Source organism: Ceratotherium simum, chromosome 29 (genome assembly GCF_057802395.1).
Source record: "Ceratotherium simum simum isolate JZ-2026a chromosome 29, ASM5780239v1, whole genome shotgun sequence".
Taxonomy (NCBI): Eukaryota; Metazoa; Chordata; class Mammalia; order Perissodactyla; family Rhinocerotidae; genus Ceratotherium; species Ceratotherium simum.
The window spans coordinates 2432191-2454585 of record NC_141928.1 but is presented as its reverse complement, the minus strand read 5'-3'; the positions used below and the strand labels follow the sequence as shown (position 1 = coordinate 2454585).

Here is a 22395-nt window from a genome sequence, read left to right as displayed (position 1 = left end):
ATGGGTTTTACATCTAGTGGGTCATTAAAACGAGTTAAAAACGAATTCCTAGACTGAGGCTGCATTATTTTGTGCACCAAGCATCAGAGGAGGAAGTTTGTAACGTAGAAGTCGAAGGTCTTGTAAATAGCTGAGTAAAGCCGTGCTTCACCGCTTGTTACTCCAGCACCTCTTGCGTGGGGTCCACGACCTTCAGGAACCATGCCATAACCCAGCTTTGGGGGCTGGTCCTCGGAGACTTCAGAAACCAGAGAGGAAGATGGGCTTCCAGCACCCCCTCGCTGCCCCCTTGTCTCCGTTAACCATGCAGCCACCAGAATTTGGCTCTAGGAGTTTGCGGAGGGCCCGGCAGGCCCTAGGAGACCTGTCACTGCCCGCTGAGGCCTCCTGCAGCAGACTGTGCCCCTGACGGCTGCACGCTGCATCTTCTGTCCAGACTGGAGGGGGGCAGCCCCCCACTTCTGAGCCCAAGTGGCTGATGGGTGGTCTAGGGGGCAGGGGTCCAGAGTGGGGTGAGGGGAACTCAAGTAGTCACAGAAAAGCTATTTATTTATAATCCTATATTCAAAGTAACAAAACCCAACTTGGCCTGGGTGGGTCCCTCAGCCAGCCCTTGGTGGTCAGGCTCCAGGTCCTCCTTCCTGCCCTTTCCCCTTCCAGCCTCTCCTGTTCCAGCTAAATGGTCGTCTGGCTGGATGGTTGGGGCCTAGAGAGCCTGGAAAACACGGGGGGGGGGGGTGGGGGGCGCCAAGGAACCTACGCAGCTGCCCGAGCTCTGGTGCAGCCCGGGGCGCTCATTCCGGCAGCCCTGTCCTTTGTAGGGTGGCAGGGGGAAAGAGGAGGAGGACCCTGGGGCCACAGGCGGCCCCTCGTGTGTGTGTGGGGGGGGGGGCGGGGGGGGCCGCCCCTCAGGAGTACTTGGTGTGGGAGATCTTCTTCCAGAGCAGGGTCTTGAGGTGGCTCAGCACCAGCGAGTGGTGCGCCTCCACCTGGCTGGCCAGCCCGCTCAGCGTGGTGCAGGTGCGCAGCTGCCTGCCCAGCTCCTCGCGCAGGTCGGCGGGAGCGCCGGGCAGCAGGTAGTCCCGCAGCAGCTCGCACACCTTGGCGAGGTTGGGCTGCAGGAGGTCGCCCTTGCACTGCCGCATGAGCTGGTCGCAGGGCGCCCTGCAGTCGTGCCCGTAGGTGCAGTCCGAGCTGTGCTCGCAGTGGCGGCCCTGCAGGAAGCGGCGCACGGCGGCCTCGGGCGCCACCTGCTGCAGGTCAGCCATCTTGAAGTCGTACTTGGCCGTGTAGCCCACGTTGGCCAGCGTGGTCTCGCACATGTAGAAGGTCCCGTAGGAGCTGTGGAAGAGTTCCTCCACGAACTCCAGCAGGCCGATGGCGATCCTGGCCCGCCACGGCCACGCGGGCCCCAGCCACTGCTGCAGGGCGCCGAGCAGGGCAGGCGGCAGCAGCGGGCGCAGCAGGGGCGGGAGCGCGGCGCTGTGCCAGGAGCCGTGCGGGATGCCCTCGGTGACGTAGAGGTCCCCGCAGTAGCCCAGCAGCCTGGAGGCGTGCTCCTTCTCCTGCAGTGACAGCAGCAGCAGAAACTCGTTCCTCTGCAGCAGGGCCCACACCGACTTGGCCTCGGCCAGCGACACCCTGCTGTCCTGGTTGAAGTCTGCCATGAGCAGGACCTGCCCCACCAGGGCTGGCAGCGAGGGCAGGTCACCCAGGTTCGCCTGTTTGGGACCAGAAGAGCGGGGGACCAATCGTTTCAGAGCCCATGAGAGCACGACCTTGGGCGCTTCTAAGGGGGCAGGATGCCAGCCTTGATGTGCTCCTCAGACCCCGCACAGGGGTTGGAGGGATAACCAGGGACATGGGAGGCCCCTGCGTCTCCTAGAAGCCCGCCCTGACCACCCACCTACCTGCGTCTTTCCTGGAGCTGCTCCCTCCCGGGGCCTTTGTGTCCCTGCGTCTCCACCAGTGCCCGGGAGCCTGGGGGTGGGCACTCTGGGTGGGACCCATCACTTCTCATCTCCCACCTCACATCCCTGCTCTCCCCGACACATGGCCCCTGGGGCGGGGTCCTCCACACAGAGTGGGTGTTCCCCAAGTGAGGGTCTGCTTGGAGCCGGGGAGGCTAGCCAGGCATCTGGCTGGCTGTATGGCCCCCACCCACCCTGCCTCCCGCCCTGTGCACACGTCCCTGGGTGTGAGCTCGACACAGCCCCCAGGAGAGCCGACTGACCTTGAGAAAGCCAAGGGTCATCTCCCGGAACTCCTTAATCGAGGTGCCCCGCGTGGGCTTGTCAAACAGCACCAGCTCCCGCTGGGGGGCCACCTCCGACCCGGCCTTGGAGTTCAGGCTCTCCTCAATGCCACACTTGATGGTCACCTCCTTGCCCTGCCAGAGCCCGCTGTACACCTGGACGGGGCCACAGGGATCCTCCGTGCAGATGTCCCCTCTCACTGCACCTCGGCATCTGAGCCCCGGGCCCCCAGACACAGGGAGGGAGGCTCTCCCGGCACGGCCCTGGGGCCCGACCCCAGCCCGACCCCACTGGGCTTACCTGCTGGCCGGGGACGGAGGAGAGGCAGGTCCTCCACTCCACCCTGTGCAGGTTGCACAGGTCCTGGCAGATGGAGCCCGAGATGATGCCCTTGCGGTACTGGTCACACTGAGAGGACGAGGATGCCAGGAAGTGGCCCGGGGAGGCCGGGGCTCAGGGGCTCCTCCCCTCGCCTCCCTCCCCCCACCCTTACATGTTGCACCCCTGGCCGGGCAGGCTGAGGCCCACGTCACATCTGCCAGCCGCCCCCTGGGTCTCAGGCCACGCCACTTCTCAGAGGGGCTCCCAGGCGGCTGCAGCCCGTCACCAGGCACACTCCGGCCACAGCTGAGCCACCCCGGAGGCCCGGGCACCTGCCGGCTGGCAGGGGCCCACGCTCACTGCGGTCCGAAAGCCCACCAGCCCCTCCCTGAGTCAGCGGCTCGCCCACCGACCCGTCCCCATCGTCCTGCGAAATGCCAAGCTTCTCGTCGGCACAACTGCTCCTGAGCGGGGGCCCAGTTCTCCCTGGCTTGGTCTCTGTCTGTGTCCAGCCCAGCCCTTCCTTGTGGACGGAAGCAGGTGCAGCAGAGCCTGTGACGCGATGTGCCCACCACCCCACTCCAAGTGCGCGGTGTAGACGCCCGGGGCCGCAGCCGACAGTCCACAGGGCACCACCCGCTTCGGCTTCTGCCGGGGAGCTTGCCAGCTGGGCCATGCGGTCGAGCTGCCTCGACCTCCCCCTGCGAGATGGGGAGGCTCCTCCCAGCCCCTCTGTCATGGGCACGGGGCTGTCACCAGGGCTGTCTGTCACCTCAGGCTCGTCCTGCCCCCCGCCGGGCCCCCTTATTAGCCAGACGCACAGGGAGAAGCTTTCAGCACTAATTAGGTCGGGATCAGAGTAGCTGCCGCCCCACCCCCACCCCCTGGCCCTTTCCGCAGCTCTAGACAGGGCCTTGCAGCCCCCCGCATCCCGGGGGTCTGGGCTGACCCGAGCAGGAAGCGAGGGAAGCGGGAGGTGATGGAGTCAGGCCCTTCCCTCCGGGTGGGGGGTTGTGGCCGTCTGCAGCGACTGTGGGGTGAATGCCTGGGTGCCATGGATGCCGTTGCCATGGAGCTCAGGCCCTTGGTGGAGCCAGGGTTGGAGGAATGAGAGAGAAGGGAGCGTGTAGAACATGGCACCACCCAAGCGTGGGGAGGAGGGAGGGCAGGGAGTCAGGGCCTCCCCAACACCAGGGCAGGGACAGAAAGGAGACTGAGCCACCAAGAGGCCCTGGACTCAGCAGTGTGAGCCGGGAAGGAGGCGTCTGTGCTGTGGCATCATGAGAATGACAGCCGTTGGTCAAGAGGGTAAAGGAAAACTAGGAAAAACCACGCCCTTCCATTCCACCACCTGGTAAGGAGGCCCTCCACCACAAAGGGTCTGCTCTGAGCCCCCCAAAAACCCTGCGGAGCTGCAGGGAATGTGGGCGGGCGGGCTGCTCTGCTCAGGCGCACACTTCCGCCCGGCCAGCCCCCAGCCAGCGCCTGCCACGCTGCCCACCAGGGCTGGGGAAGGGGCTTCCTCAGAGGCTGAGGCTTCAGGGCTCCTGCAGCCCATCAGGCTCCGGGCAAGTTGCCTCACCTCACAGCCTGTTTCCTGTCTGCAGAGTGGGCCACGGTGGGGACTCAATGTGCGGCTCCGGGCCGAGCCCCCCAGGCCTGTGAGCCCCTGAGCTGTGACCCCTGGCCCTGGCCCCCACCCCCTGCTGTGTGGCCTTAGACAAGCTGTGGAACCTCTCTGAGACGGCTGATGCCCCCCATGAGGCGAGTAGTTCTCCTCTGGAAAGGAGGGGTGTCCCCATGGCCCCAGGGACAGGCCTCAGGAGAGCTGGGCTTGGCAATGACCTCCGGAAAGGCTCCCAGCAGCCCGGGGACACCCCCGCTGGCCGGAAGGCCAAGGCACCCTGGGAAAACGGAAGCTGTGGTTTCCTCTTGTTAGGAGGAGCCTATTTCTCCTCTGCTCCCCCAGTGTCCTCTGCATCTTGAGGGGCTGCTGCCGGCACACACGAGAGGCTCAGAACCTTCTGTCAATGCTCTGATCATCTGCTCACTGCACCTGCCGGCTCTTGCTTCCTCCCAGGTCTCGCTGCCCCATAGGCCCCTCCAGCCCCGGCCGTCACTCCAATGGCATGTCGGCTCACAGTGCTGCTCTCTACAACCCTCACCTGCTCCCCATGGCCCTCAGGCCAGCCGCTGCTGCTCACCCCTGGCTGCCCTGGCCCATCCTGGACCTCCCCATCCCCATATGGGCTCCCTCCCCACGCACGTCTGCCCTCGTGTATTCTGGACTGTGAAGGCAGGGCCATGTGTCCCCGCCCAGCTCAGGCCTGGCCCCTGAAGGCCACCAGTGAGCATTTCTGGAACGAACACTCATGCCCAGGAACAGTCAGGAGGCCTGAAGGCCTCTTCCCCCTCGGCGTGGGCACTGCGTCCTCAGTGCCCAGTGCTGGCCCGGCCCCCAGGAGTTACTTAGCCAAAAATCAGACACTCAGATGCCACCTGGACCCTTGCAGGTCCCATCACATGGGCTCTCCTGCTCCGGACCCCATGCCCCTCCCCACCGCCACCTCCAGACTTTCCCAGATTTGGCCCCTGTGGGACCTTGGCCAGAGCAGGCCTGCCTGAGCTCGTCCAGGGCCGGCTTCAGTCACCACACAGCCCCCAGGAGAGATCCCTCGTCACCTTACAGAGGAAGAGAAGCAGCTCCAGGCCGCCCAGCTGGTGGGGGGCAAGAAGAGGCAGGTTCAAGGCCGGGGTCTCCCAGAGTCTCTACCCCACGGTTCCCAGCTCGAGACCCAGGAGCTCCTGCTGCTACCAGGGAGGCCCTCCCAGCCCGCCCCCGAGTGGAGCGCAGGCATCAGAACCCTGCTCGCTAGCTGGCCCAGGAGGGCCAGGCAGGGTGGCAGGTGGGATCAGAAAGAGCCTGGGGTTTGCAGGAGACCCTTGGGCTGCCGTGGCCCCTCCCTCCAGCCAGAGTCACAGGGCATCAACAGAAGCACGGAGTCAACGCGCTGTGCACGCACACACCACACCTGCACCCTCACACACGCATATCCTCTCTCAAGAGGCCGCGGCGGGCAGCAACTTTAGCACTGTCCCCCAGGCAGGAGGCTCCGAGGACCACGCCCTGCAGCCTCCTTTGTGGACCCCTGGCCCCAGGAGGGGCCCTCAAGGCCACCAACCTTTCCCCGTCCCAGTCTCGCTCTAAAACTTCCTCCCTCCAAACATCTCTGGAGCCCACCCCGTCTGTCCTTCCCCAGCCGCCCGCTCTCCTGGGCACCTGCAGCAGCCTGCCCACGTCTCCCCCTTCCTCCCCGCCACCCCCGAATCTCCACACCCAGCCAGAGGCGGCTCTGCACAGCGCAATAGGATCCACCTTAAAATCACTGCCCAGGCGCCTCTGAGGATCGAGAGCCAAATCTCCTGGTGGCCCATGGCCTGAGTGTGGGCACTGGGCAGGAAGGAGCGCAGGGCCTGCCACCCCCCATCTGCTCACGAGCCCGGCTGAGGCGACACTTACGATGACCACCTGGCAGATGTGCCCGCGGCAGAGCTCCACGTAGGATGAGTAGTGCACGTACACCAACCAGCTGCCCGCAAAGACGCCCAGCCAGACAAGGAAGACGTACTTGACCCTGAAGCCTGGGAGCCGGCCCTGCTGGGGGAGGCAGGCACGTGAGGAAGCGCCACATTTGGGGTGTGCGTACCCATTTCACAGACCCCAGCCTTCCCGCCGGCCCCTCCCTGCAGCCAGCACCCCATCCCACCCCACCCTGTCCCCCACATCTCCCTGCCCCCTCGGCACACCCACCCCAGGGTGGGGGCGGATGCCTGCTGGCTCCTGGACTTTTAAATCTCACGGGCAGGTGAAATTTCAAAATAACGGAGAATTCAGGGCAGGCAACTCTTTATTTTGCTGAATAAAGGCATTTTTTACAAATTTCCCTCCTGTCTTACCCTCATTTTATGACATTTAACCTCCGTACAAGATCAGGCTAGAGAATCACCACCTATGTGCACTATCCTCCAACTGGTGGAAAGTTCCAGCTGGACCAGGGCCCGCAGGGAGGACGGGGCACGGAGGCTGCTGGTGCAGAGGGCACGACCTGTGCGGCACAGGTGCCCTGAGAGCCTTTAAGAGATGTGGCCTTGCACACCCGCGTTCACAGCAGCATATTCCCAGCAGCCAGAGAGTGGACACCACCAAGTGTCCATCAGTGGAGGAATGGATCAACACAAGGGTTATCTACCCACAAAATGGAAGGTTTTGCAGCCTGAGAAAGGAAGGAAATCCTGACACACACTGCAACGTGGATGAACCTGGAGGACATACCGAGTGAAATAAACCAGTCACAAAAAGACAAATTCTGTAGGATCCCACCTATACGGGGGCCCTAGAGGAGTCAACCCACAGAGACAGGAAGTGGATGGTGGTGCCGGGGCTAGGGGAGGGGATGGGGTGAGTGTTTCATGGGGACGGAGCTTCAGTTTGGGAAGATGAGAGAGTCCTGGAGACGGATGGTGGTGACGGCTGCACAACAACGTGAATGTGCTGAATGCCACTGAGCTGTGCACTTAAAAGTGGTTAAGATGTTGAATTTTATGTTACGCATGATTTACCACAACAAAGAATAAATAAATAAGAGACGCAGCCCCGGCCCCCCTGCCAGAAGCTCTGTCCCAGATGTCCAGGGTGGCCCGTCAGATGTTCAGGGTGGGCCAGGATGGGAACTGCTTCTACAGAGGGCTTGCCCCTCTGCCAGGTTTCCCCAGCTACAAGTGGAATCACAGGATATGAGGGTCCTGGCGCCCTGGAGGGTGCTGTCTCCCATCCAGCCCCCAAGCCCAGATTCCAAGGGCACTACCTCCCTTCCCCACTCCCTGCCCTGGCAAATCACAGAGTGGTCAGCCGAGGGGACGGGGTTGCCATGCACTGTCCCACACAGGGGCTGGGACACCTGACCAGGTGGCTGAGCCCCAGGGGCCTGAAGAGCAGGAGGCCAGGGCTTCAGGCCAGCCTGCCCCCAGAGAAGGTGCCACTGCCAGCGTTGGCACATGCCCTCCACCCACGGGCCGGGCAGCAGCTGCAATCCTGGTTAGTCCTGGGTCCTGGTTAGCTGGAGGCTGAGGGCTGGCCCTGAGAAATGGGGCCACCGGCTCCCCACCGAGGACGGGCCAGGGCCTCCCCTCCCGCTTCCCTGCACCCACTCACAGGCTGGCCTCCCAGGAGGAGCTCCAGCGGGAGGACCCCGAGAGTCGGGGGCAGGCCCGGAGCCTCAGTGGCCACTGAAGAGCGGGACTGGCCCAGGGCAGAGTGAGGGGCTGGGCCTCAGGCCCACTTGCCCCCGCTACCGTGCCTATTTCCGTCAGATGTGTTCAAAGTGAACAACAGGAAAGTGGAGGGACGGGGGAGGGAGGGGGTGTTCTGGCAGGACAAGGTCGGACTTTGGCCGGTGGTGAACAACGTCCCGGGGCAGCGGTGGGCGGGGCCTCTGGGTGGGCTTTCAGTTCGGAGCGGTGGGCGGGGCCTCTGGGTGGGCTTTCAGTTCGGAGAGGGCCCTGAAGGCCGGCGCTGGGGCTCCTGGGGGACAGCAGGAGGAGGGCTGGCTATAGCCAGTGCTGGACGCGTGGGCGGACTGGGCTTCACAGTGCCTGCGGGGCCCACCCCAGGCACTGCCCGCTCCCCTGCCAGACCCCCGGGGCTGCGGGCCTTCGCGTGGCGGCCCCTCTCCCAGCACCCCGTCCTCACCTGGCTGGTTCCGCCCGACCCCCAGGTGCTCGCCCTCAGCAAGCACCTCCTCCAGGGCCAGTCCTTGACCCCCATCCCCTACCCTGCCCTGCCCCCTCCCAGGGGGGCCTGTCCCACTGGTGGGTGGGCCCCTGGGACAGGGCGGGTCTTACTCATGGGGGGGGGGGCCCTGCAGCTGCCCCCCCAGCCCCGCCCCCCCCAGGCTCCTGGAGACGCCACTTGGAGGATGGGGAGGGTCAGTCAGGACAGTAACAGCACAACGGTGAACGACCCATGGCCAATGCCCTACAAGCACCACCAACCCAGGAGGGTGTTTCACAGGCGGGGAAACTGAGGCTCAGAGTGTCCCAACACTAAGACGGGGGTGAGGCGGGGCTCAGACCACTGGGAATCTGCCGGAACCATTCTACCACCCATCTGTGCCGAGCTCAGAGGCCTGGTGCCCAGGGTCTGGAGCCGGCTGCTCTGGGCCTCCCCCGCAGCAGCCTGGTCAAGGCCCCTCCCTCAGGACAGGGGCCAGTGCACATCCCTGCTTCCTGCTGTGGGGTGGACCCTCAGACCCTCAGCTCCCGCCTTGCCCAGAGCTGACCAAGACCACCACGCACCCCAAGGCCCCAGGCGGGCAGGGAGGGCGTCTGGCACAGACATGCGACCGGCGTGTTTCCTGGCTCCCACCCTTCTCCCGGGTGGGGAGCTGAGGCCAGCCAGGCCCTGAGCCAAGGGCACGGCCCTGGCAGGGACCCTCCTGCTCTGGCCCCAGGAGAGCCCTGGGGAGGCCACGGAGGTGTGGGCGGCTCTGACAGGGCTATCCTGGAGGGCATCCGGGTCACAGGGTGGGCCTGGAGGATTTGAAACTGGGATGCGGGCCTGGCTTGGACCACACAAAGCAGAGGTGACAGGGCTCCTGACAGCTGGCACCCAAGGCAGCCCGGGCCTCCCCTGCAGAAACTGGCTCCTGGCAAGGACGGTGACTTGTCCAAGGTCACAGTGGGGTCAGGGCACACCCCTAAGCTCAGACTGGCTGGGAGATGACCCAGGGGAGGTTATGTCCTTCTTAGTGCTTTGTATGTGTCTCAAGTTTTCCACAACAACAACAAAAAACCTTATCTCGTAAGTAGAGGAAAAGGGAATGGACTCGGTGTGGTTTCTGGGCCTCAGGGAGCAGGGTCCTGCCCGCGGGGAATGGAGGCCTTCCTCGGCCCCAGCGCGGGGACTGCCGCTCCGCAGCCTCCGCGGCGCCGGGACCCTCTGCTCGCCCCATCAACACCCCCCACCCCGGCCCCCACAGTCCTCTCCCAGCCCCCAGCCGCGCCGGGGCCCGCGCACCCCAGCGCTCAGTAACCTCGAGTCCTGATCCGGACCAGGGCCATTCCCCCAGGGCTGGACGCCGCGCGCCCCCGCCGCAGCCCGGGCACCGAGGGCGGGGGGTGGTTGTAGGGGCCGGGGAGGGGGGTGTAGAGGCCGGGAGGGGGCCGGGACCGGGGCGGGGGCGCGCCTACCTGCAGGCCCTTGGAGAAGGGGCAGAAGAGCACCAGGTGCGCCAGACGCCGCAGCCGCCGCATGGTGGGCGCCCGGCCGGTGCGCGGGCCCGCCTCGGCTCGGCGTCAGCCCCGCGGGCCGGCCCGCAACGGCCGCCGCTCCTCCTCCCCCTCCGCGCGCCCCCGCCCGCCCGCGTCCACGGGAGGGCGCGCGCCTCTGACGGCCGGCCGGGGCGGGGGCGCGCGGAGGAGAGGGAGGGGCGGGCCGGGCACCGGGAAGGGAGAGAGGAGGTGGGGAGGGAGAGGGGAGGCGAGGACGCGCGGAGGAGAGAGAGGGGCGGGCCGGGCACCGGGAAGGGAGAGAGGAGGGATGGGGAGGGGGAGAGGAGGGGCGGGGCCGCGCGGAGGAGAGGGAGGGGCGGGCCGGGCACCGGGAAGGGAGAGAGGAAGGATGGGGAGGGGGAGAGGAGAGGCGGGGACGCGCAGAGGGAGGCGCGCGGCCGCACAGGGGCGGGGGCGCCGCGGGGGCGCGCGGGAGGAAGGGAGGTGGGGGGCCGGGGGCGCGGAGGGAGGGCTGCGGTGCTGGTGGGAGGCGCCCGCGGCCCGCCCCTACCTCTCCGCTCTCCCCCCGCGCGCCCCCGCCCCGTGAGAAGGGGAAGGGCGCCGAGGCTCTGCCCACACGCGCCCCCAGCCCGCACCCTTGAGTGATTGGGGCGCCCCCGCGGAGGGAGGCGGCGGCCGAGGCGGGCAGCGTGCAGAGGCCCCGCGTGGCAGGGGCGGGAGGGGCAGTGAGCCCAGGGACGGGGACATGTCGGGGCGAGGCCGCGAGTGGGGGTCCCGTGCCAACCACCCGGCCTGGAGGGGCGGTGGACGCCGTGGCGGCGTTTGCCTGTTTCTTTCGTTTCTTTACGGAACCAAGTAAAATGCGCCTTTCTTACCGTGCGCCTCTGCCAGTGTTTACAATATAGCCGGGCAGGCACCTCCAGTTTCGGGACAGGGAACAGCACACACCCGGGGCCCCCCTCTCCTCGAGCCCTCCCCGCAGCCCCAGCCCTGGCAAGCTCTGGCTCGTGTCAGGGTCACAGAAATGGGATAAAGTGGTAATAGCCTTCGGGTCTGGCCCTTCCCCGCGGCAGAGCGCATGGAAACTCGGTCCCTGGTTTTCCTCGCCGAGTGGCTTTCCCGGCACAGATGCCCAGCGCGCTCAGCCGTTGGTTGGTTCGGGCTTGGGGTGACCAGGAACAGAGCTGCCACAATCTTTCGCATTCAGGTTTTTGTGTGAAGGTAAGTTTTCAGTTCACTCGGGAGGGGGAGAGGAGAGATTGCTGACACGTGTGGCCAGGGAAGGTTTAACTTCACCGGCACCTGCGGAGACGCTGTCCACCGCTGCGCCATCTACATTCCCACCGCGGGGGCGGGACCTCCAGTTGCTCCACATCCTCGTCAGCACTTGGTATTGTCAGTTTTTAAATTCCAGCCATTCTAGGGGGTGCGCAGTGGTGCCTCTCTGTGGCTGTCATTCGCATTGCCCTCACGACTAATGATGTTGAACGTTTTGTCCTGTGCTTAGCTGCCACCCGTGTGTCTTCTTTGGCAAAGTATCCAATTTTTTTGCCCATCTTTTTTTTTTTTACTGTGTTTCCTTGTTATTGAGTTTTGAGACTTCTTTATATCTTCTGGATACCAGTGCATTATCAAATATGTGATTTGCAAAGATGTTCTCCCCACCTGTGGCTTGTCTTTTCATTTTCTTATCAGTGTCTTGCCAAGGATGCAAGTTTTTAATTTTGATGAGGTCCAGTTTATCATTGTTTTCATTTATGGTTTGTGCAAGTCCTTTTGTGTCACATCAAAGAAATCTTTGCCTTACCAGGGTTACAAAGATTTTCTTCTGTGTTTTCTTCTGGAAGTTTTATAGTATTAGGTTTTACATTTAGGTCGATGATTCAATTTCAGTGAAATAAAAATTTTGGTGCAAGGTTATGGGTCAAAGTAGTGTTTTAGTTTTGTGTTTTGTGTTTCGGGGTTTTTGTTTGTTGGGGTTTTTTGCACGTGGATATCCACTTGTTCCAGTGCGTTTGCTGGAAGGATGACCCCCCGGTGGTTCTGCAGCTCCTCACCTCCAGGGAGACTCTGCCCTGTGAGCAGCTTTCCCAGCATCCTGGAGGCAGGTTTTCTGGCAAGTTCCAGACGGCAGACTTCCAGCAATTCTGCCGGCACCACAGGGACTTCTCTGCTGTCCCATGAGCCACAGCTGCACCCTCCCAACAAGACCTCAGCCTGGGGGTGGGGGTCAGCCCTAAAGGGTACTCCTGTCCCTGCTCCTCACGCCACTCCTGTTAGTCATTCTCATAGCAAACTTTCCCTGTTCAAATTGCCATGTGGCTTCTGTCTCCTGATGGGACCCCGACTGATAAGGTCAGGTGCAAAAGGGCTGTGGGCATTTTTGTAAAACTTACTGAGACCCACCACACTCCACACTTTTGACCACATGGCCCACCCTTGGGCACCCAATGTCCTCAACCAAGTGGTTGTCATCCTTGGATCTAGGGCCGTGTCGGTCCCACGGGAGAGTCCAGGTGGCTGGACCAGAATTAAGTTTGCATCTCCTGGGCCCCCTTTTGGACCACCCCGGCTGTCCAAAGGGCACCCTTAGGGGACAGAAGCAGCACCCTGCTCAGGAGAGTCAGGAAGAATCTAGATAGCCTCCCCTCCGCCCTTTCATCCTGGTCATTACCAAGGAGGTGGCCAAACAGAGGTGCTCCTCTCTGGGGACACTCACGTTCAGGGCCTGAGCTGCCTGCCTAAGGCATGTGGGCAAGACAGCGGGGACAGAGGCGGAATCAGAAATCTTCTCCAGCAGACTTTGGAGAAGGCCATTCCAGTGCTCGGCAATACCAGGTCTGTGGGCCATGGGAAGCGTGAAAGGGCCTCTGGCACCTTGACCACCAGCCCCCGTTGGGCGGCTTTTGCAGTAGAAGAAGCACCATCGTCAGACTGCGCATGAAGCCAGAACATGACACCGCTGAGTTTCAGGGGCCACGATGGGTGTGGCAGTCCGCTGACTGGCTCAAAACACAGCACCATGGTGAGCTGGTGAGGCACAGCCCGTAGCCCTGAGAGGGGTCGAAGTGGAGTCCATCAGCCAGGAGCCGGGGTCAACGCCCCCTGCAGTGTCCCCTTGCCCCACTGTGAGACCTATGAACCAGCTTCGGGCAGAAGTCCTGTCTGGCAGACGGCAGTTGCCTCTGCATCAGGAATACCAGGTCCCTTAGGTTGTGCCCCGTCTGTGATGTTGGCTGTCCCCAAGCCCGGAGCCGTGGTGGGTCCAGGTGGCAGTGGTGGTAGAGTGGGAGGCGCAGGCTGCGCCAGCAGCTTCGTTGGGTCGGGCCCGTGGAGAGCAGGCCCTGCCACGCGCGCCCGTGCGTGGCCCAGAGGGTTCGGTCAGCAGCTGAAATTCATTTCCGCAGGTCACGGCCCCACAAAGAGGAGGCTTTACTCTGTAACTGTCCACGTGGTGAACTGTATTGGTTTCCTAGGGCTGCGTAACACGATATCGCAGACTGAGTGGCTTAAGACAAGAGGAATTTATTCTCCTGCAGTTCTGGAGACTAGAAGTCGGAAATCAAGGTGTCAGCAGGGCCGCCATCTCGCCGAAGGCTCCAGGGGAGAATCCTTCCTGGCTCCTCCCAGCCCCTGGTGGTGCCAGCAATCCTGATGTTCCTTGACTTGTGGCCACTTCAGTCTCTGCCCCCGTTGTCATATGATGGCTGTCCCCCTGTGTGAGAGGAGTCCCTGTCTTTGTGTCTTCACATGGCCTTCAAAGACCCTATTTCCAAATAGGCCACATTCTGAAGTTCCAGGGGGATATGAATCTGGGGACACTTCCCAACCCATTACGCAGACCAAATAGCTACATCATTGGAAACAGCACAAGAGTCAGTGAAAATACAACAAGTTTCATCAAGGGACCCCAAAATAAAATTGGCTTAGTCAGGAGAGAAGTGTAGTTACCTTTCGTGTAGTGCTCTGAGTGTAAGCATCCAAGGGCTGAGACCCCACATGTCAGGGCCTTAAAATCCTTCTGCCTTGTTGGTGCTGGCATCCTCAAGACATGGCTTTTGTTTTGCAGTCCAAAATGGCTGCTCCAGCTCCAGCCATCACCTCCACACTCCAGAAAGGAGGAGGAGCAAAGGGGAAGTGAAGAGCTTGCCTTTCCTTTTAAAGACGGGACCTGGAAATACATACTGCTTCTGCTCACATCCCATTGGCCAGAGCTTAGTCATATGACCTTACTTGCTGCAAAGAAGGCTGGGAAATGTAGTCTTTCTCTGAGTAGCCACGTGCCAGAGTTCTGGTGTCCCTCAGTCTCAGGCACAAGTATGTCGCAGGAAAATGGAGAAATAGAAACTCAGGCCCCCGGGCAGATGGCCCTTCCAGACATGGCCCATCCCACTGATCATTGGGCTGAGGTCAGGGGTCACAGTTCCATTCAGACGGGTGTTCTGGGAGGTGTGGAGAATGGGGAGCCCAGCACATTGTGGGGACACCGGCAGGACCAGGCCAGGCCTGGAGAAGCACTGAGACGCAAAGGATGGGGTCGGGGGCCGGGGGAGGAATGGCATTCCAGGCAGAGGAACAGACTGTGGACGGACGTGGAACTGCGCACACTGCAGCCACGTGCGCAGTGTCGGGTGGAGGCCTGAGATGGGCAGCAGGGTCCTGAGGGGCCCAGTGAGGAGCTGGGGCTTTGAGCTTCAGCCGAGGGTCGCCAGAATCGCCGTAGACTGATACACGGGCGGACGGCCTGGCGGATGTGCTGTTCACAGGGCCACTCTGGCTGGGAGAGAGAGGCGGAGCCGAGGGCCTGCCTGCTGGGGGCTGCTGGGGGCCCAGGGCCACCTCCCCGGGCCTAAGGCAGTCTCTGTCCGGGCAGGGGGAGTTGTCGAGCCCCCAGCAGCAGCGCCAGCCTCCTCCGCTGTGCGTCTCCTCTTCTTCCAAGTGTGCCAGTCATTGGATGGAGGGCCCATCCAGGTAACCCAGGTGATCTCACCTCGAGATCCTTAACTAATTATATCCACAAAGCCCTATTTCCAGATCAGGTCACACTCCAGGTGGACATGACGGAGGGGGCACCATGCAACCCACTACAATGACAAAAACAAGTCACAAAGCAATACGTGTCATATGATACCATTTTTATGATTAAACAGCATGTGTGCGTGTGCGTGTGTGTGCGTGTGTGTGTGCGTGCATCAGCACACATGTGTGCATGTTTATGTTCAGAAAGAGGCTGGTAAACAGTGGTTACTTTGGGGGCCGGGCTTGGGAGAAGGAGAGGGCTTGTGTTCAGTTTATAATAATAGGCATATGTATTTCTGCATTTCTGAATGATCAAAACTTGCTTTTATAAATCAGAAGAGGGGCTCGAGGGAGGAAGGAGGGCCCCGGTCCCCTGCTCAGCGGCCTGCTCCCTGGAATTCCTCAGGAGGCCGCTCAGCGAGACGCGGAGGGGCGGGGTGCGGGGCGGGGGGCGGCCGGCCTCCTTACGGGGAGGCTGTGCAACTTGAAGAAAGTGGTGTGATAAGACAAGTTGGTCAAAGGATAAATCCTCACTGTTTTCACGGTTATAATTTTGGTATCACGTGGGGACAGTCTGGCAGACTTCCATGTGTCTTCCTGAAATTTTGGTCATTTTACAGGATTTTTTAAGGAGTGTGTATGTGTAAACCCTCCTGTGTTCATTTCCTTTTTAGCCAATAGTACCTGCTGTTGCTATTTGTAGAGTAAAAAGTGGGAAACAACCTTACTGTGGACTGAATTGTGTCCCCCAAATTCATATGTTGAAACTGTAACCCCCAATCTGATGGTGTTAGACGGCAGGGACTTGTGGGGTTAGAAGGGTTAGATGAGGTCACAGGGGTGGGGCCCCTGTGTTGGGATTAGGGCCCTTATGAGAAGATTCCAAAGTTCTCTCTCCCTCTGTCTCTTTCTGTCTCTCTCTCTCTCTCTCTGTTTCTCTGTCTCTCTTTCCCTTCTCTCTCTGGTATGTTAGGCACCCACCAGCCAGGAAGAGGGCTCTCACCAGGAGCCGACCCTCATCTCGGACTTCCAGCCTTCAGAACTGTAAGAAATAAATGTCTGTTGTCTAAGCCCTGCAGTCTGTGGTATTTTGTACATCCACACAATGGAATATTATTCAGTCATGAAAAGGAATGGAATTCTGACACCTACTACAACACAGATGAACGTTGAGGACATGATGCCTAAGAAAGAAGCCAGATGCAAAAGGCCACACGTTGTATGCTCCCACTGATATGAAATGTCCAGAAGAGGCAAATCCATAGAGACAGAAAGCAGATTAGTGGTTGCCAGGGGCTGGGGGGAGGCAGGATGGGGAGTGACTGCTTACAGGTATGGACTTTCCTGTTGGGGTGATGAAAATGTTCTGGAACTAGATAGAGGTGCTGGTTGCACAATACTGTGAATGTACTAGATGCCACTGAATTGTACAGTTTAAAATGGTTAATTTTGTGTTATATGCATTCCATCTCGATTCAAAACATTCAGGTAAGCAAGAATAAATAAATAAAAGTCAGTTGTAACTTCGATATCCAACTGATGTTATCACTATAGCAACTAAGGGTGTAGCTTTCCAGATTTAAGATTAGTCCCATACAGCCTAGGTGTGTAGTGGGCTGTACCATCTAGGTTTGTGTAAGTGTACTCTGTGGTGTTTGCACAAGGACAAAATCGCCTAACAACGCATTTCTCAGAACGTGTCCCTGTCATTAAGCTACGATGACTGAATACGTACACACACACGGTCATGCGCGCCCCATCAACATGCACCTCCATACAGGTGTGCGTCTGTGTACGCGGTTCCCATGAGTGGGGTCACACTCCTGCTTTTCTTTGATCTCTTTTCCTCAGTGGAACTGAGGTCCTCAGTCGTATCCTTGGGGATCCACAAGTTCTAAGTGAAATTTTAAATGTTGTGTTTTCATTTTGATGATACGTCAAAGAAATTGTCTAACCATGGTAATAAAAATAAGCTTCCCTTTGGCATCAGAAAGTTTTGTTTTTCCCCGACATCTTGGACTTCTTGAGGGGTGTCAATGCAGGGCCGGGACATTCCGGTGGGTCTCAGGCAGACCTCCAGGGCCCTGGAGAACGTGCTTCTCTTTGGAAGGGTCCAAGTTAAAGTTTGCGAGCCCCAGGCGGCAGCTCCATTTCAAGGGTTGTACAATATTCTGTTGCCTGGATGGACCCTACTTTATGTAACCTCTCAACGGGCATCGAAGATGTTCCAAACTTTCTCTTTCCTAAGCAAGCCTGGGTGAGTGACCTTCCGGCTAAATCTGTGCTCTGTTCCCTAGTTATTAACTTGGGACAGCTTCCGGCAGGTGCCTCTTCTGGGTCAAAGGCTTTGAACCGCTGCTTTCCATGAAAACACACTCCCCAGAGCCCCGCCCTGGGGTCAGTGAGGAAGAGCCTCAGGTCAGGTGGGGCCACTGATGGGGCTGGGCAGGCCCTGTGGCAGCACTAACTCTGAGGACTCTGGGGGCGGCAGTCCTGGGGACATCTGGCCTCCTGCCTGCTTCCCTCCCTCTCGGGGGCAGACTGTCCTCGGCCACCCCACCCTCACCCCCCACTGCATTCCTCTTTCCGTCCCCAGAAGCCTTTGCGAGTACCGTTCCCTCTGCCGGGAGTTCCACCCAGCCCACCTCCCCTCCACAGCAACCCATTTTGGGTGGGTTCCAGTTCAATGACCCTCTCCCGGAGGCCGTCCTGGTCTGACGGGCCACTCAGGCCCCCTTAATGCTGGGCTTCCCCTTCAGACCCTGACCCCCATGACATCCCCCCATCGATGCTGGGCTTCCCCACTGGACGCTGACCCCCCACTGCATCCCCCATCGATGCTGGGCTCCCCACAGCCAGGGCCGAGTCTGCCTGTGTCCAGGTCCCTGATCGCTGCTGGATTCCTCACCCCAGCGTAGGGCTGGGCATGTGTGCACGTGCAAACACACACACGTGGAGCAGGGCTCAGCCCAGTGCTGGCTGATGGAAATGTGACCCCGCGAATGTTCGCCAGGAAGGGCCCAGGCACTGGGGCAGCTAAAGCGTCCGGCCACCGACCCCGCGGCTGCGGGTGCTGCTGAGTCCATGGCCTCCTCTGCTTCCCTGAGGCCAGCTGGACCTTGGGCTGGACCAAGACCTTGCAGGCCTGCAACCCCTTCCTCCCTGGAGAAGCTCCTGCAGGACCAGCAAGGGGGTCAGGACGAGGCTGGAGAGAGAGGGCGGTGACCGCACAGTCTGAACAAGAATACCCGCGGGGGCCTCACCTGCACAGCAGGTGGCGCGTGACCGGCGGCAGTAACAGGACCCACAGCGACCTGGGTGACGGCATTATGGTTGAGGCTGAGCCCTGGAATCAGATGGATGGGTTCCCATCCTGGCCTAGGTGACTCTGGGGGGCTGCCCGTCCTCTCTGAGACCCGGGCTGGCCCTCTGGACAGCGTGAAGGAATAGTCCCACACTTCCGGGCTCCTGGGACAATCTGTTAAGGGAATGTATTCCAATGTTCACGTCACACTAAGAAAGTGCTGCCCCAGGTCTAGCCACAGTGCCTCCTGTTTTGGTTTAATCTTTGTGTAACTGCCCCGTGTAGACCCCACTCATCCTCAAGGATGTGTGCTGGACAGGCCTCCAGGTGGCCCCTGGGGACCCTCACCTCCTGGCACAGTGTGGGTGTTGGTGTATGATTTCCAGGGACAGGCCGCACCCACCTCGCTCTCCCTCAGATCCCTGGCTCTGGGAAGCTGGCCGCCATGTTGTGAGGGCCCTCAAGCTACCCTGAGGAGAGGTCAGCGTGGCCGGGAACGGAGGCCTCCTGCAAACAGCCAGCACCAGCTGGCCAGCACGGAATCCTCCAGCCCCATTCAGGCTTCAAAGGACCTGGGCCTGGCTGACATTTCACCAGCACGGCTGCAGAGATCCCGGGCCAGGGTCGCATCGCTGAGCTACCCCCGTGTTCCTGATGCATAGAGCTGTCCACTGTCTCAAGCTGCAAAGTTTTGGGATGCTTTGTTCTGTAGCAATAGCTAACTAATACAGGCTGCTCTTGGAATTTGATGCATGGAAAGAATCTTCCATGAGGAGAATATTCTGGGAGGAAGACGAGCAAATGATAAGGAGGAGTCCAAAAGACATTTGAAAGAAAATCCCTCAGCATCTGGAAAGTAAGGTCAGTCCACACTCCTTGGCAGGAGCTGGAAGGCTCATGGGATCAGCCCCTCAGCCCCGTCTCTCCAGGGTCCTTGCTGTACCTCACACTCCAGACACACAGAACTTTTCAGTTCTTGAAAACACCCTACTCTTTCTCTTTTCTGGCCCACACACGTGCCGTTCCTCTGCTTAAAGTACTCTTCTCCTACTTCTTGCCCTGGTATTCATCCTTCAGGTCTTAGGTGAGACCTCACCTCCTACAGGAAGCCAGCCCTGATTGCAGCGCACCCCCAGGCTGAGCCAGCTGCTGCTCCTGTCCCCCCCGCCCATCCACTCGTGTCCCCGTACCGGCATACACTGTCTGCTTCCCTCTTACACCCATGAACTGTGAGCTCCCCCAGGACTGGCACCTGGCTTGTCTTATCTTCTGTGTTCTGGAACCAGCACAGAGATTGGCATGAATGAGTGTCCTGGGGCCACCGTAACAAATTACCACAAAGCATGGTTTAAAACAACGGAACTTTATTCTCACAGTTCTGGAGACCAGAAGTCCAAAACCAAGGTAGTGGCAGAGCTATGCTCCCCCTGGAGGCTCTGGGGAGGGTCCTTCCTGCCTCCTCCGGCTTCTGCTGTCCCCAGGCGCTCCTGGGCTCGGGGTAGTGTCACTCCAGGCTCTGCCTCTGTCTTCCCATAGCCTGGTCCCTGTGTCTGTCTGTCTCTCTGTGCGTCTTTCAGAAGGACCCTGGTCACTGGACTTAGAGCCCACCAGATAATCCAGGGTGATCTCCTTATCTCAAAATCCGTAACTTAGTTACAGCTGCAAATGAGATCTTTTTCCAGTTGTGTCCCATTCTCAGGTTCCCGGGGTGAGGATGTGGACACATCTCTTGGGGGCCACCGTTCCGCCCACTGCAGGTGGTGGGCGCACTGTGACTCTAGCTCTGTGGGGCCCCCTGGCTCCCCAGCAGCACAGGTGCCAGCCCTCCCGGCACCCCTGGCTTAGATCCACAGGATTCCCACAGATTAAGGTCAAGCAAACGAATTCAAAACCCAAGACCGGCCAGCCTGGGGGCAGTGACCCACCACAAGCGAGAGAACCCAGGACCACAAACGTCGGATGTGGACCCCCAGGAGCCTTAGGCTGGACTCGTCAGGCAGAGAACAGCTAAGTGTAAGTGCAGAGAGGAAAGGTGGGATCGTGGAGATGAGTGAGCAGCACGTTGCTGCTTCTCCGGAAGCTCAGGTTCTCATCTGCCCCCGACGTGTTTTGCTAGATGGTGGGAGCAAATCCCGTGCACCATGCGTGCTGGCTGATCGACTGGCGACGTCTGCATGGTGGGCTGTGCTCACAGGGGTTCTGAGGCCTGAGCCAGGTCCCGGAGGAGCCAGGCGGTGTGAGGGATTAGTGATGTCTGCTGTGGGCACCGGAGCAGGGCGGGGGGAGGATGCCCCTGGGGAGGTGGATGTGGAGGAGGGAAGAGATGCCCGTGGGGAGGAGGGGGAGGAGGGGGTGCCCACAAGGGAGGTGGCCAGCCTGGGTCCCTCCTGGCCCTTCCAGGGCTCCTGGGACGTGGGGAAAGTGCAGCTACTGCCTGCTGGCCTGTCCCAGATCCTGTAGACAGAGGGCTGCAGGCCCCCGAGTCCCAGCACCCAACAGGCCGGGGCTGCCCTCAGCACGTGATGAATTCAGACGAGCTGCTCCCGCCTCACCTCGCGGCTCCAAGGCCCTGGCAGCATCCCGGGCCCTGGTGAGTGTGCTCACCTTTCCCAAAGAGGGGGCGTCCTGGAGGGCCAGGGACCCCCAGATTTCGGAGCAAATAGAGAGATGAATCAACTTGAACAAGGGGAGGCGGGAGGTAGTCTGGCCAGAGCAACAGACGGGAATTTCTCATTGCTCTTGGAATTCAGTCAGTCAGTCATTGAGAAGCCACTGGCGGGTGCTCAGGATGGAAGCGCGATTACCACCCGGCCCCACACTTACCAGGACACGCACAACTGTGGATTATATGCTGGGGGCTAAGGCAGAGAAACATGCACAGAGAAGAGGGGCACCTGAGCTGGGAAACCCAGGAGGGCTTCCAAGAGGAGGGGGCTCCAGAGCTGAGTCCTCAAGGAGGTGTAAGGGCTGGCCAAGGTGAGGAGGCGTCAGTCAGGAGTGGGGTTGGCAAAGAGATCTGAGCCAGGGGCCAAGATCCCCTCTCTGTCTCTGTCTCCGTCTCCCTCTATGTATGTGTCTCTTTTTCTGCATCTCTCCCTGTCTCTTTCTCTCCTTCTCCCTGTCTCTCTCTCTTTCCTTCTCTCTCTCTGTCTTCCTGTTTCTCTCTCTGTCTCCCTGTCTCTCTGTCTCTGTCTCTCTCTCTGTGTCTCTCCCTGTCTCTGTCTCTCTCTCTCCTGATGCTGCCCTGGGCCTGGCTGGAGGAGAGGGAGGAGAAGTCCCCTGCTGGCGATGCCCGGGCCCCGCTCCTCCAGCCTCCCCACTGCTCCCGGCTGCCCCGCGGGGGACGGCAGTCCTTGGCTGCTGGGTGGGGCTGTCCTCTGTGAAATGGTGGCATTCAAGAAAGATAAAACCGTGGCTGTGCAGATGTAGAATGAACATGTGCTGGATGTTCTCTACCTCAGTACTAGATGAGGAAACCTGGCAGGTGTTACAGCCCGTTCACAGAAGTCAGAGCGAGGAATGTTGAAATGTAGATACGCTGGACAGAGGCGCCTCCAGGCACCCGCAGGTCAGACGACCTTCCAAGACCAGCAGACTTGCAGGGGCGGACAGCCCGCCCCAACTCGCTTTGAGCTTGCTGGGCTGGACTTGGGCTGGGGAAGGCGGCCCCCCTGCTGGGGGTAAAACCCAACCGTGCTTTTTAATTTTTATTTTTACTGTGGGAAAATACACATAGAAATTATACCACCTTCAGCACTTTTAACTGCACAGCTCAATGGCGTTAAGCACATTCACAGTGTTGTGCAGCCATCCCCACCATCCATCTCCAGAACTGTCTCATCTTCCCAAACTGAAACTCTGTCCCCGTTAAACACTCACCCTCATCCCTCCCCCAGCCCCTGGCACCCCCATCCACTTCCTGTCTCTGTGGGTTTGACTCCTCCAGGGCCCTCATGTAAGTGCAATCATACAGGACTTGTCCCTTTGTGTCTGGCTTGTATCTGAGCACAATGTCCTCCAGGCTCATCCGTGTTGTAGCCTGTGTCAGAATGGAATGATAATCCACTGTATGGATGGACCACGTTTCTTTTCTCCAATCCTCTGTCAGTGGACGCTTGGGTGGTGTCCACCTCTCGCTACTGTGAATGACGCTGCTGTGAACGTGGGTGTGTGAGCTCGAGCTCGAGACCCTGCTTTCAGTCTGGG

General features: G+C 60.2%; 1 protein-coding gene across 2 annotated transcripts; it reads right to left on the bottom strand.

The window, feature by feature from the left end:
- Positions 1-531: 531 nt before the first annotated feature.
- DIPK1B (divergent protein kinase domain 1B) lies at positions 532-9967 on the bottom strand. Of its 2 annotated transcripts, none has more exons than XM_004423640.3 (5): positions 9825-9967; positions 6097-6231; positions 2556-2663; positions 2234-2410; positions 532-1721 (listed from the first exon to the last, which is right to left on the bottom strand). In XM_004423640.3, exons 1-5 carry the CDS (start codon positions 9885-9887, stop codon positions 909-911), a joined length of 1296 nt encoding a protein of 431 aa, XP_004423697.2. In that variant the 5' UTR covers positions 9888-9967; the 3' UTR covers positions 532-908. The 2 variants fall into 2 exon arrangements, with proteins under 2 accessions (XP_004423697.2, XP_087274938.1); XM_087418812.1 differs by having other exon boundaries at positions 6097-6234; positions 9825-9959.
- Positions 9968-22395: the final 12428 nt, after the last annotated feature.